The sequence below is a fragment of the Sesamum indicum genome, linkage group LG4, assembly GCF_000512975.1.
Source record: "Sesamum indicum cultivar Zhongzhi No. 13 linkage group LG4, S_indicum_v1.0, whole genome shotgun sequence".
Classification (NCBI taxonomy): domain Eukaryota; kingdom Viridiplantae; phylum Streptophyta; class Magnoliopsida; order Lamiales; family Pedaliaceae; genus Sesamum; species Sesamum indicum.
In genome coordinates, this window is record NC_026148.1 from 15,166,366 (window position 1) to 15,182,791 (window position 16,426).

General features: G+C 31.1%; 2 protein-coding genes across 2 annotated transcripts; one reads left to right on the forward strand and one right to left on the reverse strand.

The window, feature by feature from the left end:
* Positions 1,134-11,200, forward strand: LOC105161206 (MLO-like protein 12). Its single transcript, XM_011078825.2, has 15 exons — positions 1,134-1,469; positions 1,809-1,866; positions 1,979-2,133; positions 2,846-2,962; positions 4,312-4,372; positions 6,676-6,764; positions 7,491-7,565; positions 7,926-8,020; positions 8,570-8,619; positions 9,133-9,173; positions 9,486-9,659; positions 10,329-10,364; positions 10,459-10,526; positions 10,633-10,693; positions 10,925-11,200. Exons 1-15 carry the CDS (start codon positions 1,353-1,355, stop codon positions 11,198-11,200), a joined length of 1,473 nt encoding a protein of 490 aa, XP_011077127.1. The 5' UTR covers positions 1,134-1,352.
* Positions 11,717-15,593, reverse strand: LOC105161110 (rhomboid-like protein 19). The gene is made up of 8 exons (XM_011078698.2): positions 15,390-15,593; positions 15,106-15,233; positions 14,222-14,282; positions 13,951-14,117; positions 13,421-13,526; positions 13,084-13,286; positions 12,843-12,983; positions 11,717-11,975 (listed from the first exon to the last, which is right to left on the reverse strand). Exons 1-8 carry the CDS (start codon positions 15,411-15,413, stop codon positions 11,873-11,875), a joined length of 933 nt encoding a protein of 310 aa, XP_011077000.1. The 5' UTR covers positions 15,414-15,593; the 3' UTR covers positions 11,717-11,872.

A 16,426-nucleotide genomic window follows, 5' to 3' on the forward strand; every position in this document is an offset into this window, starting at 1 on the left:
ATCGTTATATAAACTTAATTTATATAAAAAAATTAATTTAGAAGAATTTTTTAGGATCTTAAATGAAGTTGGGGTCTCTTTAATTTTTTTTAATAAATTTATGAGATTTTGTCTCTAATTTTGGGAACTTAATAAAAGCTTATTTCATAATATTATATCAAATACTTTCAAATATCTTATAAAATGTATAAGAAAAAACTTATAAATTGGCTGAAATCATTAAAGCATTAATATTAATATTAACATTTCACTTTATAATACTATTAAAATCTCATCATTAACATAAGCATTAATTTAATTTTTTTAATAAAAATAATAGTTATGCTATTACTTTATTATAGGATAAATTACAATCTACCTACATGTGTTACAAAAAATAGGCAAACCCCCTTATGAAAAATAAAATAGCAATTCATCCCCCTGTATTTTTTAAAATATAGCAATTTACCTCCCTATATTTTCAAAATTGAAGCAATTTACTTCCTTAGGCAGGGATGTAAATTACTTCATTTTTTAAAATACACGGGTAAATTACTATTATTTTTCATATAGGGTAATTTGCTCATTTTTAATATCACAGGAGGGTAAATTGCATTTATATCAATGAATTAACTCAATGTATATCAATAGTATCCTGCCCTTTTGAAAAAAATCGATGTTCCATGAATAAGTTTGAAACAACGAGTTTGAGGTACTTATCTTATTCTATACGAGTTTATCGTAATTTATTTTATTATTTTTTATTATAAAAATGTATTGATGGATCTTATCTAATTTAATTTATTGAAATACTAATATAATTATAACATTGAAATTTCTCCAAATCACGACTTAACTTAAAAAAAGAAAATCGAGATTGAAATAACCACATACGTGTTTAGCTTATCCTCTATATAATTTCATAACCCATTTTAAGACCTTAATTGTCGACTTATCAAAACGTGGACAAATCAAACCCAAATTTAGTTAAAATCATGGAAAAAGTCATATCCTTATTTCTCAATCATCATCGATGAAGTTATTATTCCAATTATATAACACTTTTGTTGACCCACGAAACGTACACGCCTTCATAATTCAATGTATATATTGACCTTCGCTTCCCATATTTCTTCTTCACTTCTCATATTTCTTCTTCACTCCTCATCTCTCTCTCTCTTTCTATATATATATATATACACGCACACACACCCACACACCAAATACACATATTTTAAAGTCTCCAACGGTACGAGGAGCGAGATATTATTTCAAGATAAATACTCATATGTACGATCGTACTGTGTTGACTCATTTTTCCAATCAAATATATTCATCGTTTATAACTTCTTCTCGTTCCCGTTTGGGGAAAAATGGCTGGTAAAGAGCGGCCGTTGGTGGCGACTCCTACATGGGCCGTGGCCGTCCTTTTCTTCATTTTGATCGCTATATCGATACTCATCGAGCAACTCATTCATCATATTGGATCCGTACGTACTCCACATATATATATACACACACATACACAAATTTTTGTGTTTATATTCTTATTGTTACATTGCATGATCAAAATTGCTAATTTTTTTTTTCATTATTTCACTATATATATTATATAGTTCGTATAATTAATATTTCTATCACACCTACCGTTAATTTTTTTAATGTATAAATACGTCTTTTGTATTTTCTTCCCGTTGCAAATAAACGAAATATCGATCATATATAAATTATTTCTATTTATAAAAATATAGTATTGCATGATAATCAAAAATATATATATTGATTTTTTTTATAATTAATTAATTGTTGTATATGTATTTCTGTTGCAGTGGTTGAAGAAAAAGAGAAAGCCATCGCTATTTGAAGCATTGGATAAGATTAAAGCAGGTATTAGACTATTAATGAGTAATTAATAATTTTATTTCAAGCTTGTAATTAAATTAAATTAAAATAATATTAATTAAGAAATAATTTGATTTTATTTTTTATTTTTTGGAAGAGTTGATGCTGCTGGGATTCATCTCACTACTGCTGACAGTAACGCAAGACTATATCGCTGAAATTTGTGTTCCGAGAAGCGTGGGTCATTCTTGGCATCCTTGTAGAAATTACGAAGGCGATAATGACGACTACGATGATCCATGCTTGATAAAGGTAATCAATTATTTATTATTATTATTATTATTAAAGATTGTGGCTAAAAAATCATGGTAAATAATTATTATTGATCATGATTAAGTAAAATCGATGCAAAAAATTTAGTTTTTAACCATGACAAATATTTTAGCCACCCTCGCAAAAACCACGGCCAATAACCGTTGCTTGGTCGTGGTCAACGACTATTTGTTACAGGTATTTATTGGTAAACTCATGGTTAAATGACATATTTCTTGTAGTGGATACTTACAAATATTCGTTAATTTATTATTTGAAAAATTACAAATATTTTCGAAAAATAATTACGTAGTCCATAAACAGTGAGGTGAAAAATACTACTTTATCCTTGTTGTTTTTTTTTTTTTTTTAAGAAAAACGTTTGAGAAAATGTAATAAGAAAATTGAGGGTGAATATATAAAGTAAATAATTCATAGGACATATTAGTCTGTAAAAGTATTTTAAAAAATTCTAAAAAAATAGATAAAAATTCATAAACGCATTTTTGTTAGTTCACTATAAAAAATTTTGTTGTTAAACGAACAGTAAAATGGGAGGAATATTTGTAATTTTTCAAATTGTAATTTACCCTATAGTAATTATTAGTGTTCTGTTTTTGTAAGATAAGTGCAAATTAAAATTATTATTTATTAATTCATGTGATATATATATATATATATGTAATAAATGTGTTGGGTACAACTATTGCAGGGGCAAGTACAATTTGTTTCAGCATATGGGATACACCAGCTCCATATCTTCATTTTTGTATTGGCTGTTGCTCATATCCTCTACTGTGTTATCACTTATGGCTTGGGAAGGCTAAAGGTAATTAATAATTAGAATAATTCTCTTATATCTATATATATACAGGGTGAATAGCAATTTACCCTAATGTGATATTGAAAATGAGCACATTACTTCCCTATGAAAAAAATATAGCAATTTATCCCTTTGTACTTTTTAAAACGATGCAATTTACCTCTTTATATTAGGAGGTAAATTGCTTCGTTTTAAAAATTATAGAGGAGTAAATTGATGTATTTTAAAAAATACAAGGAGGTAAATCGCTATTTATTTTTTCATAAGGAGATAATTTGCTCATTTACAATATCACAAGGGGTTGCTTGCATTTTTTTCTATATATATAAACATATTTCTTTTAGTTCCCTATTATAAGTTTTCTTAATTGCTTCAAATATATATATAAATCCCTTTCTTTTTCTTGAAAATTTTATCTTCTTCTTAAAATATGAATCAATCACATATGTATTTATATATTTATTGCAACAAATTATTATGATCAAAAGTAAAAAATCGCGACGACTAGCAATCAACCACTGCTTCACAATGCTAACGAATCATCATAAATACTTTGATGATAGTAAAACCATGAGAAAAATATTAATTAATTGTGGTGAAAACTTAAATTTTCACGATGATTTATCTTATCGTAGTCGATAATATTAATTTACTATAATTTTTAAACTATAGTCATTTATAATGTAAGAAATACTCTCTTTTTTTTTATATAGTAATTCCATTTTTTCTGAAATACATGTGATAATAATAATTTACATAAAGGAGCAATATAGAGAAACTAGAATTTATACCTTTATCTATACTAATATAAAAAGGAAACGAGTTTCATACTCACAAATTATGGTTAATGACACTGTCGTATCAATTTTTAAAATAAAACATATCGTTCAGCTAATAAGATAACTGCCTTATTCAACTTTCCAAATTATATTTAACTAATAAATTAGTTTTCTTTATTTTTTATTTTTTAACGTAAAGTAGTGATTTGTATGTTGTGCTTTTATTTATAATATATTTTAAAGCGTAAAAAATTATTTATTATATGCACACAGAAACACTGTGCCAGAACGGCTAGTATAATCAAAAAAAACTTTTTTGGTATTTTCAATTATTTGGTTTGTTAATTTATTTTAATTATTTTATTAACCTCCATCTCTCTCTCTCTCTCTCTCTCCCCATTCTTTTTTCTTCTCTATTTTTTTTCAATAATTTTTCATGAATTTTCTTATATTTTTTAGTATTTTTTATTTATTTCATTAACATATATTTATAAAATTATAATTCTTTTTACATCTATGTTTTATTATACACATATTCTTTAATTCATTGAGAAATGGTTGTTGATATTGATGCAGATGAGGAAATGGAAATCATGGGAGAATGAAACAAAGACAATTCAGTACCAATACTACAATGGTAACTTAATTTTTGCATTATATATTAGTGCTATTTTTTTTTATAAAAATGTTAATTAAATTATTAACCAATATTTTAATAAATTGAACCATCAATACATTATTATAGTAAAATATAATTAAATAATTTATGATAAACTTACATAAAGTTAGATAAATATCCACGCATACGCATCTTGTGAGACTCAAAACCATGACTTCAACCTTGTTTATATGTCGGATGATTATAATAACTTTTTACAAATTGATTGGCCATTTTGAGGTCATTATCATCAAATTAATTAATAAATATATATATATATATATAAGAGTATATTTAATTGGAAAAAATGGAAAACCCATTTTACATATGATCCCTAAAGGAAAAAACAAAAAAGAATTCAAATATTACTTGGACTTGGATTAATTTGTTTGTATTTCTTGATGAATTCCTTCTTCCAATTTATCCACCTACAATTTTTGACACGTCTCTTCGGATTCTTGGGCCCTTTTTTTTATTATTATTATTATTTAAAACAAGGGGTCAAATTTCAAAGTTTACAGATTTTAGGGGTGGTTACGCTCTTCTTTTCTAAGATTTGGTATAATTACACGTAAATTTTCTATAGTTTTGAAAAATACATCTAACACCCTTAAAGTTTGTTTTCATCTAACAAATAAATTCTTTCGTCAATCAAAATTAACTGAATATGTTGATATTAATAAAAGAATCGAATGAAAATTGAAATTTATCCTCGATTGACTTATTACTAACTTATTGTAGGTCAAATAATTATTTTTGGACTAAACTACCTTTATAACGGTGAAAATATATCTTCTCACATGCATTAATGCATGAAGACGTATAAGGGTAATTTGATCATAAAAAAATTATTTGACTTGCAAAAAGTTCGTAATAAGTCAATTTGGAGTTAATATAGATTATTTTTTTATTAATATTAGCAAATTCGGTGGATTTTGACCAATAGAGGGACTTTTTTGTTAGACGGAAGCAAACCTCAAGGGTGCTGGATATAATTTTTCAAACCATAAAAAATTTACGTGTGATTACACCAAACCTCAAAACTTCAGGAAGGGGAGTGTAATTATCCCTAGATTTTATTCCACTGCCAAATTGAGCCTTTCATCCACGCTAGCTCACTAGAAAAAATTTAATATTTAATCATAATTAATTATTATAATTAATAATAAATAATTATTGTAAATAATTATTGATCACGATCATATAATAGTTATTAGCCGCGGTTTTTGGGAGTGTCCCTCAAATATTTGTCATGGCTAAAAACTATGGTGAAAATATTTGTTACCGCTCATAGCCATGGTAAAAATAATTCCTATGATGGATAGTCTAAATTTTCGTATCGATTTTTATTTAACCATGATTAACAATAACTAGGATAAATTATATATGACACATCCTATGGTTAGGTCAAAATACGTAAACACGCCCTACTTTTTGCAAAATTATAACTACTCCCCATGTTCAAATGTATTCCCTGAAAAACGTTACACCAACACTCCTCAGGGGGTGTAGCTGTAATTTTGTTAAAATATTACACTAACACCCTCAGAGGGTGTAGCTATAATTTTATGAAACACAAAAAGTATCTGTATAATTTAGCCTAATCTCAAAGGATGTTAATATAATTTACCTAATAATTTCTCACCACTAATTTCCATAGCGAAGAGTATATTTTTTTTCTAGTGGCAAGAAGAAATATATCTTCGTTATGATGTGAAGCCGAACTATTATATATAGTTAAAAATTATGACAAATATTATAATTATAAAAAAAATGATAAACAATAATTAATTGTTGCTAAAATTTAAGTTGTACTCATTTATAATATAAAAAATAATTTATTTCAATTTTTTTTTTTTGTAATTCTACAAGGAAAAAAAATAATTCGTACATATAGTAGCTATTGAGGCCTAATTTAATTGGTGAAATTGAAGTCCCCGTGATTCTAAAATAATGGATTCAAATCCCATCAACGTGTGGACGTTGGTCCACTTTAATAGTAGTTGTTAGTTATATATAATTATATAATATGAATAATTAGTGGTTAAATACAAATATTTGATTCGATAATTATAATAAATTAATCAAATAATAATAACAATTGATGGTTTTCATTTCAATCAAATTCTATGAATTAATATTTTGGATAAATATAAATTTTATTAATAAAATAAAATTATACAGTATAACAGTGCTCAACTGGTGATTTCTCCCTCGACAGTGCTCAACTGGTGGTTTCTATGAATTAATATTTGTATTTGATTTAATTATGGTGCATGCAGACCCAGAGAGATTCAGATTTGCAAGGGACACGTCGTTTGGACGCAGGCATTTGCATTTCTGGAGCAAGTCACCTCTTCTCCTCTGGATAGTAAGACCCTTTTTCTTTCTATTTATTATTTTTATTTTCATTTATACTAATTTTTAAATGTCAATATCAAGAAATTGCTTTATGTAAAAAGACTTAAAACATATACTAAAATATTTTTTTTTTATTTCTGCTTTTTTTAACTGTTTATATTAAGTTTAGGGTAAATTACATTTTGTCATTCGAACTTTGCCCATTTTTACTCTGATATTTAAATTTTTTTTCGTGTCAACTTACCATCTCGACTTTGTCGAATCTGCACTTTACCATATATAACCTTTGTTTTGCTGATTTTTTTTGCCGAAAAAGCAATACATGTTGTGCATATGTAAAAATATATTATATCCCATGTGCACTGTATGTAATGTTAACTAGTTATAAATGGCAAAGTGTAAAATTTCGTAAAGTTGAGATGGTAAGTTAACACAAAAAAAAGTTTAGATGTCAAAGTGTAGAAAATGTCATAGTTCCAATGACAAAGTTCTTACATCTTATAAGATGCTTTGAAAAGCTTAAAACTATTTAATTTTATTATAAAAATAAGTTCTTAAAGTGTTTAGATAAATAATATGTTAGAGCTTACAAGATATTAGATTATTTGACATAATCAGCTTTTCATACTGTAATAACGACTGAAAAAGTACTAGAATTTAAAATTATATAAATCGGTAATTTTGCATAAAACCTCTGTACTTCCTAATAATTACATTTTCCTCCCCTATATTTTAGGTGTGTTTCTTCAGGCAATTCTTGACATCAGTTGCAAAAGTGGACTACCTGACACTCAGACATGGCTTTATAACAGTAAGTCATACATATATAGCACCAAAACATTGTCCAATTTCGGGGAAAATTGTTATTTTGGTCCAGACTACGACAGAGGGTGTTATATTTTTTGTTCCGTAATTTACAAACTTAGAACATTTGTTACCATTTAACAAAAAATTATAGCATTTTTTGTCTTGTAGAATAAAAATTGTAGCATTTGGGACCCAGTTTATGATATCAAATGTGCTAAGCCCGTAAACTGTGAGACCAAAAGTGCAATATTCTCTATCTATCTATCATATAGGACTAAAATGCAATTTCCCTTCCAATTTTGTACCAAAATAGTTAATTCTATGTAAAAAAAGATCCATTAATTTAGAGTGTTGAATTTTTCAGGCACATTTAACACCTCATAGCCAAGAATCATTCGATTTCCACAAGTATATCAGCAGATCACTTGAGGAGGATTTCAAAGTCGTCGTCGGTATAAGGTTAGTGGGACAGCTCTTTATTGTGATTATACGATTATTTTAAGATTAATTACACTTAACTTTTCTTTTTAAAAATACAAAATTATATTTTTTGTCAATTTTTTTTAAAATTATACTTACATCTTTTTCCAGAAATTCTTTTTTTTACATCTAACCCCCTTTCATTGAGGTTGAACGAGAAATGCTGACGTTAGCAAAAAAATTAAATTTTATTTTTGCTCTTCATTTTCAATATGACAAGGGGATAAATTGCTATTCACCCGTATATTTTTTGTACTTATAAAGGAATAAATAAGGTATATATTAAGAGTGGGGTTAACACCATTACATTTTTCGCATTATAAGTACAAAAATTGGGGATAAAGTTGAAAGTTTATGTAATTATTTTGCTAACGTCAGTATTTTTCGTAAAAAATACTAATAAAAGGGGTCAAGTGTAATTTTGTATTTTTAGAGAGTGTTTAATTATAATTAATCCATTGTTTTGTCCTGATTTCTTTGGCACGTTTTAGATCTGCCTTGTGATTTTGTGACAATTTTGTCGTGCAGTCCTGCGATATGGCTCTGTGCTGTTCTGATTCTCCTCACCAACACCAACGGTGAGTCTAAAATACATACCTCACAGTCATAGTTAATTACAATTATCTTCCCTGCAATTTAATATAATTACTAATTATACACTTCTTTCTTGTGAAATTACAAAAGTGCTTCTAAATTTCCACTTTAAAGAACTTTTTGTAATTATCTCCTTCTATTGAAATTATATATAAAGTAATTACACCCCTATATTTTTCGAAATAGTCGTTGACATCCCATTAAAAACTTTCAAATATTACCATTCGGTTAAACGAAATGGGATGATATGTAAATATTATAAACTTTTGGGGAGGTTTCGATAATTTTCAAAAAGAAGAAGATGTACAGTCGGTAAATATACTAGTTCTCGAACAAATTATTTAAATTAACCATTTTTTATAGGGATTTTGTGTTAACCATTTTTTATAGGGATTTTGTGGTTATTATGTATTAGAATTTGAAAGTTTTATTCATCTAATTATTTCCATAAATTCAAGAAATTCAACTAATATTTGTGTTTATTATTTTATGAACAGGGTGGTATTCGCACTTTTGGCTACCCTTCATCCCTTTAATTGTGAGTGCAAAAAGATTCACATGTTTTTGCTCTATTTTTCACTTTCCTTTTTCTTTTTATTGGCAAATTACATTGATACCCTCGTCCAAATACACAAAATTTTTGATATTTTGTAAAATTATAAATACACCCCCCTTAAGTTGCAAAAGTTTACACTAACACCCCTAAGAGAGTGTGCTTGTAATTTTGCAAAGAGTAAGGGGAGTTTGTGTATTTTAACCTAACTTGAAGGGTTGTCAATATAATTTACTCAATTTTGTTCCCTGCATCTTAAAAGATGCACTTGACGTTAATTTTGGGGTACATGTGCAGATAATTCTGTTGGTAGGAGCGAAACTGCAAGTTATCATAACAAAAATGGGGATAAGAATTCTTGAGAGGGGAGATGTGATAAAGGGGACCCCAGTGGTTCAACCGGGTGATGACCTTTTCTGGTTCAACCGGCCCGGTCTGATTCTTTTCTTGATTCACTTAGTTCTTTTTCAGGTAATTTTCTCCTTAAAAGATTTGTTTAACATATGCAAGTTATGACATGATTTTAGTGATTGTTTTGAAGAGATTTTCACCATTCTTAGAAAAAAATTGTAAGTTGCAGCATAATCAATAGTTAAGAGTGTTAGTAGAAAACAATAAAAAGTCAAGAAAACAGCTTAATAGCAAGTGTTCGGGAGAATAGCTTTTGAGATAAGGTTAACTGACAAATGACAATTTTAACCTCATACGTTAGGGTAAATTACATTGACACCCTCGAAAATTAGACCAAAATACATAAACACTCCTACTTTTTGCAATATTACTGCTAAACCCTCTTAGGTTATAATTATAAATTACAACTATATCCCCTATTCAGAGGCAAAGCCTACACCAAACCCCCTAAAAAATATTATACTAAAACCTTTTAGGAGGTGTCGTTGTAATTTTACAAAAACATAAAATATTTGTGTATTTTAACCTAACGTTATGGGGTGTCAATGTAATTTACCCCCACATGTTTAGAATTGTTACCGTAAGGATAAGGGTAAAATAGTAAAAATAATACTTCCAGTTTAAAAGTAGAAGCTTTTGCGGAGCAAGAAGCTGATATATTACTTTAAAGTAATTGCAAATACTTCCTTGGGCGACCTCATTGATTTTATGTACTTATGCTTTTTGCAGAATGCATTTCAACTTGCTTTCTTTGCTTGGAGTTGGGTAAGTTGTCTGCTAAAACCTATCTAGGAGAAGTGCTCATGTTTTTTTTGAACATTTTCGTTTTAACAAAAGATTTGTCTTGTATTCTCTGCAGTGGAAATTTGGATATCCCTCTTGCTACCATGAGAACATTGAAGATTTAGTCATACGGATCGCAATGGGGTATGCCTAATTTCTATATGATGTCATTTGAAATCATTTCGACAAACAACTGATTCGATTTCAGTATCTCTCGACGAATTAACTGGTGGTTCTTTAACTTTTGCAGTGTCCTGATACAAGTCCTGTGCAGCTATGTGACTCTTCCTCTCTATGCCTTGGTCACTCAGGTATCCCCTTCACTTCCTGTATTAGTTCTGGACACTCGTTGTCGCTCTCTCAATAAGTGTCGAACCTTGATTTAATTTCTTTTGAGTTAGCATGCAGTACAAACACATGTTAGGGATTTCTCTAATGATAGCCCTTTAATGTTGAAGTCAGTAAACGGGAGTATAACAATAATTTACGACGGGTAGCTTTAACAGGCATTATCTCTGACTCTTCTAAATCCAAATTTCCAGATGGGCACAAACATGAAGCCAGTCATATTCAGTGACCAAGTGGCATCAGCGTTGCGGGGGTGGCACCAGACAGCCAAGAAGCAGCTGAGACAGGGGCGGCGTTCAGCCAGCACCACCCCATTCTCCAGTCGTCCTGCCTCCCCACTGCATGGTAGCACGTCACCAGTCTATCTTCTCCGTGGCCACAAAGAGTATAGCGATAACAATGTTGCATCTCCGAGGGCATCTAACTTCAGCAATGAAGGGTGGGGCGGGGAGGGGCGAAGATTTTATTAGAAATGGCATGAACACCAATGAGATAGAAAGGGATGTTGAAAAGCCTACTCAGTTAGGCGACAGAGGTCAGCATGAAATTCAGATAAGTATGAGTGATTTCTCTTTCAGACAAAAGGAGAATGTACATGTAGGTGGAGCTGGCAGAAGTTCCTAAAGAGACATGGTTCAGTACATTGCCCTGAGGAAGGATTGATTCTTTGACAAATTAATGATTCTTGCACAAGTAGAAATATCTTTTCATTTTGTTCTATAGCATTTTTTTGAAGTGAATAATACCATTTTTCATCTTTGTTTCCACACATATTACTAATATACTCCATTTTTTTTTTTAATGTATTAGATACTCTTAATCTAGAATTTATTTCCAATTATATACATTTCAATTCCGTTTTATTATATAATGAGACTAACAAGAAATGAAATATTTTGTTTCTAAAATATAGCAAGTTCAAAGCAAACAATGAAATCAAACAATTCATAGAAGTAGAGGAAAATTCCTTGTGCTAAAACCAAAAATGAGAAAAAAAGAAACATGTCGATGTAATAAAAAATTATAAGGATCATGATCAACATATGGAAAAATTCCTCTTGATTACAAAAGTATATAAACAAGAAGCTCGCAACAAGACACATATCTGGGAACCGAGGATATGAAGTGAATACTCTGAGTTTCTAGACATTTTCTGATGCATCTCTTCGTGTCTCATCTGTCCTTGCTGCTGCAGCAGCCAGTCTCTCAGCCAATCTTTCTTCTAGTGCTCGAGCACCTCTTTCTCTGCAAGTTAACAAGAACAGCATTAACACAGAATTCTGAAATGTCCATAGATGAATCTTGTCAATCTTTACATTGCAATACCTTATCAAGAAACTAGCAGCTGATCTATAATATATTGCCATAAGTTTAACACACACATGCGAACGTAACTCAACAAGCCCATATTGCAAGCCAAAAGTCCTTAATGTGGAACTATTTATTCCATTGCAGTACTCATTAAAGATGACTACTAAGCCAGCTAACATTCAAAACTTAAAATAAAGACAAAGGTACATTCGCTTCTATATTTATGAATGCACGCAGGATCAGCTTCCGATAAAGTTCGAGCTGGAAAGAGTATGAATTGATTGAAACTCCAAACTTTGTTCGAGAGTCATAACCATAGACATTATTTTTATCCCTCAGTTGATCCAAATGAATAGCCTAGAGAAACCTAAATTGAAACTAGTGAACTTCATGGAATTAAGCTGTCAGAAACTAACCACGCACAAGGTCAATGCCTTGCATGAATGATGAGACATCATGAAAGAACAATAGATAGTATACACGTTAAGCTTCTTGCTGCTGTATCTTGCTCAGGAACAGATGAAAAGGAAAAAAACTGAGTGGGTAGAGGTCTTCGCAACATTCATGACTTCCCTCTTCGAAGTTACAACTAGTCTAAATACAATGGAATGCTATAAAGGAGAATGATAACGCTTCATGAACTCGCACCGGAAAGGTAAAGGTCTGATAAGTTACAGTAACCCCACTACTCACATCTCAGAGCAGCAACAGCAGCATCATATGTTTGATCAATACTTAAGCTTTCCTTGACAAAACCGACTAAACATCTATCTCTAATAATCAGATAACAAGCAAGATTACCTCCTCCTGGATGCATCAATAGAATCTGAACCAGGTAATGAGGCACCTCCTAAAGTATAGCCCCTAGTCTGATCAGGAGTTTCCGATCTTCTTCCACAAAACATCCGCTCAAAAATTGTAGCAACAGGATCAATTATTCGTCTGCATTCCATCAGCTCAAATTACATTCTAAAATGCAGATATCAGGAATAAAAGGAAGGAAATTTAACTCAGAAGTATGACGAGATGTGTAGCAAAATACCTTAAAAATTCAGGGAAGAATGTGGAGAAAGCAAATTCATCACTTGGATCACCTCTTAATTTTGTCTCTGGCTTTCTTTGCCAGTACCTGAGGTAAATCCAACCCATATACGTGCCAAATATTATGGTGGGAAGATATGATGCTGATTCCGTCGTGAAAAAACTTACAACAATAGAGACCAATAGTGCTAGGGAAGGCAGCCACTGCAAGAAAGATGAAATAAGTTAATGTATGATCCTCAGCCTGTTAAACTTTTGGACATCACATTAATAACTTGTGCCAGTGGCAAAAGTGAAATACTGAAACAAATGAACATTTCCCAAGATCAAATTCATACTTTGGCTTTTATCCTTAACAAGGACAACTCTTGATCAGGTATTATTTGTTTGATGCCGACTAGAAATCCTGAAAGGACCCCTTGGAAACCAGAAATAGGCAGATAACTGCAGAAAAATAGAAGGAAGAAAATCAGAATTATTAAGTTGACATTTGATAGGCAGAACAACACTATAATGACTGTGTTACTCAAAGAAAAATGACATGTCAAACAAAAGGACATGCTAGTTGAAGATTAAATAGTAAAATCTCAGTTTAGGGTATAGCATTATAACACAAACTACTCTTAGTTTGTTTTGAAATTCAACCAGCAGTTCCTTGCTCTTAGGTCGCCGGGAGTTGAGTCAGAAGGATTGCTTCCTACTGTGGTACTCCCCCAATTTGTCCTCACTCACAAAGGTCCAAAATTTGCTTGAATACAAGACATGATATTCAGCTCAAAATATACTTTCTAGAAACAATGAAATACGGATTGGAAACTGGAAACAATGAAATACTTTCTGGAGAAAATGTTGATTTAGAATTACTTACAGGTACAGCTCCTGCCTTGTAACATAGTACAAGGAAATAGCAGTGATGAAAACGCAAACTGATGTCAGAAAGTTAACTACAAAGATGAACTTCAAAAATTCCCTAGAACCCCATATGGGTTCAAGCAGCTTCCCAATGAAAAGCAGACCTACTGTGCTAATGACCACCTGTAAAATAGCAGTCATGTTTGGAATCCCTAGTAATAAAGGAGAAAAAGGGCAGTAACAAAGTTAATAACACAATTCCTGTAAAAATAAACAAAAATGCATACCCCAATTATTGACTGTTCAATGTATCCGGCAGTAATGAGATTCCAAGCAAAAGGAATGGTCCTATGGTGAATCATTCAAATAGTAAATATGTGATAAGTTTTAGTTTTTGAATCTAACTAAAGAAGTATGTGAGAAAATAAAAAACACTCGATGCTGCACCCCTGACTACAAATTTTAGCAGCAACAAGTATCAATCCTCTTAAAGCTGGCCACATATCTCCACATAATATTTTAACATGCCAACTAATAAAAAGTCAATCTTACATATCATGCTTTACTTATTTCATCAGTAACACTCAAAGTGAAAAAAAATTTTAATTGCAGTCGACTTTTGGGTCATGTATAGACTTTTAGGCCTCCCTCTCCCCCCAAACACCCCTCTCTCTAACTCACACACTTGTGTGCGTGCGTGCGTGTGTCCATCTGCATCCATGCATGTGTAAATAAACTGGCTTAAATCCGTCTTGGCAACAAGCCAACTGAAGGTCCTGTGTTTCATAGTATGGTAAATCTCCCCAAATTTCCCCTTTGAAAACACAGCAGTGATATCCTGTCCGAGCATCCAATTATGATTGTCATAATCATCCCAATATGTTGAAGAAGTTTACATCAAATTCAACCCCCACACCTTCCTTTCTCCAGCCTTACAGGATTCCTAACCAACATCTAGTGATGCACATACTGTTCCAAGTAACCCTTCCTTCCACCGTCCGAATCTCACATAATCAACCTAAAGCGAGCTAGTCCAACCAAGAGCTCGCAAGAAGACAGCTCAAATAATTCCCACAAACCCGCCATTAAAACAACAACAACATTACTCACAGAAATCAACAATCATCCACACACATATGTAAAATCAAAGAGACATAAGAGAATACAGTACTTGGCAGGGATAAGAGCAAGATAAGAAACAGCAGTCGGCAAAATCTGCACAACAATGTGGCCGCCGATTAACACCACAGCTAACCCCTTGCACAGCCTCGTAAATCCTGTGTAAATGCTCATCGTGCCCTAATTAAGAAAGAAAAACACAAGAAAGATGGAAAAAAGAAAAAACTTTAATCCTCTTAGTTCAATAAAAAGACAATCAAAACCCGGATTCAGATCTGATGATGCATGCATTATTTAACATGCATCACACACACATATTATGTGAAGAGTGCTTACTCCTGGGGGCTGTGGAGAGCTCATTCTTGGATGCAACAAGAAGTTTGAATTACGGGATGATCTGAGCGAAAACTTTTGGAGGGATGGTGATGAAATTCTTTTTCTCTTTATCGTCAGCTACCAATTACTGATCTGAATTTGTAGTGATTAGTGTAATAATATACAAATCTCGATTCTGAAGTAAGAGGCAGAAGATAAACGTGAATTCTGAAATGGTGCAATTAATCGACTTGGGGCAGTAGTTTTGAGGAAATTGCATTTTGACCCCTCAAAAGCTTCAAATTCTCAATTCAACACCTTTTCGTTTCTTACCTAGTTGATCACCTAAATGCTTTAAAAAAAATGAAAATACATATAAGTATATACTGGTCAAATTATTTTTTTAAAGTAATTAATTAGATAAATAATAAGGAAAAATTAAATAAAAAAATTCTAATGAGCTAATATAAACTAAAATTATGACAAATATTTGATGCTCCTAAAATTATTAAACCAAGCCCACAAGCTAGACATACTCGCCCAACCAATTAAGAGCCTAGCTAGCTCATTAGCAAGACGGATAAAGCTCATTAGTAGGGAAGAAAGGCCAACACGCCTACCTATTACTTTACTGATCTGGTAGGCCCAAGAAATAAGCTCATTTCAATCGGACACGTCATCATACAGTTGGGAGTACATGCCATATAGCTTACCAACACGTTTGTACACATGACCTTAAAATATCAGAAAAAATGCATGCTATCCCCCTGTGATATACAAAATGTGCAAAATACCCCCCTGTGTTAAAAAAATATCAATTATCTCCTTGTGTTTTTAAGAATAAAATAATTTACCCCCATGGTCCTGAAAGTAGCCTACACGCGCTTTAAGTGCAATTTTAATTAATTTTTAATAATTAAAATATTATTTTATATTTAAATATAATATATAATGATATTATTATATATAATATTTATATTTATATTTTAATAAAATAAAACAAAATGAAAAAACACCAAACCCCTTCCCCCCCCCCTTCTTCCCCCCTCCCCCCCCCC

Coding starts and splice junctions, on each gene's coding strand:
- LOC105161206 (XM_011078825.2), top strand. CDS start 1,353: ATGGCTGGTAAAGAGCGGCCGTTGGTGGCGACTCCTACATGGGCCGTG. Junction 1,470..1,808: donor TCATTCATCATATTGGATCC/GTACGTACTCCA, acceptor TTTCTGTTGCAG/TGGTTGAAGAAAAAGAGAAA. Junction 10,694..10,924: donor TCTATGCCTTGGTCACTCAG/GTATCCCCTTCA, acceptor CCAAATTTCCAG/ATGGGCACAAACATGAAGCC.
- LOC105161110 (XM_011078698.2), bottom strand. CDS start 15,413: ATGAGCTCTCCACAGCCCCCAGGA. Junction 15,234..15,389: donor GCTCTCCACAGCCCCCAGGA/GTAAGCACTCTT, acceptor TTTCTTAATTAG/GGCACGATGAGCATTTACAC. Junction 12,984..13,083: donor TTCTTCCCTGAATTTTTAAG/GTATTTTGCTAC, acceptor GATGGAATGCAG/ACGAATAATTGATCCTGTTG.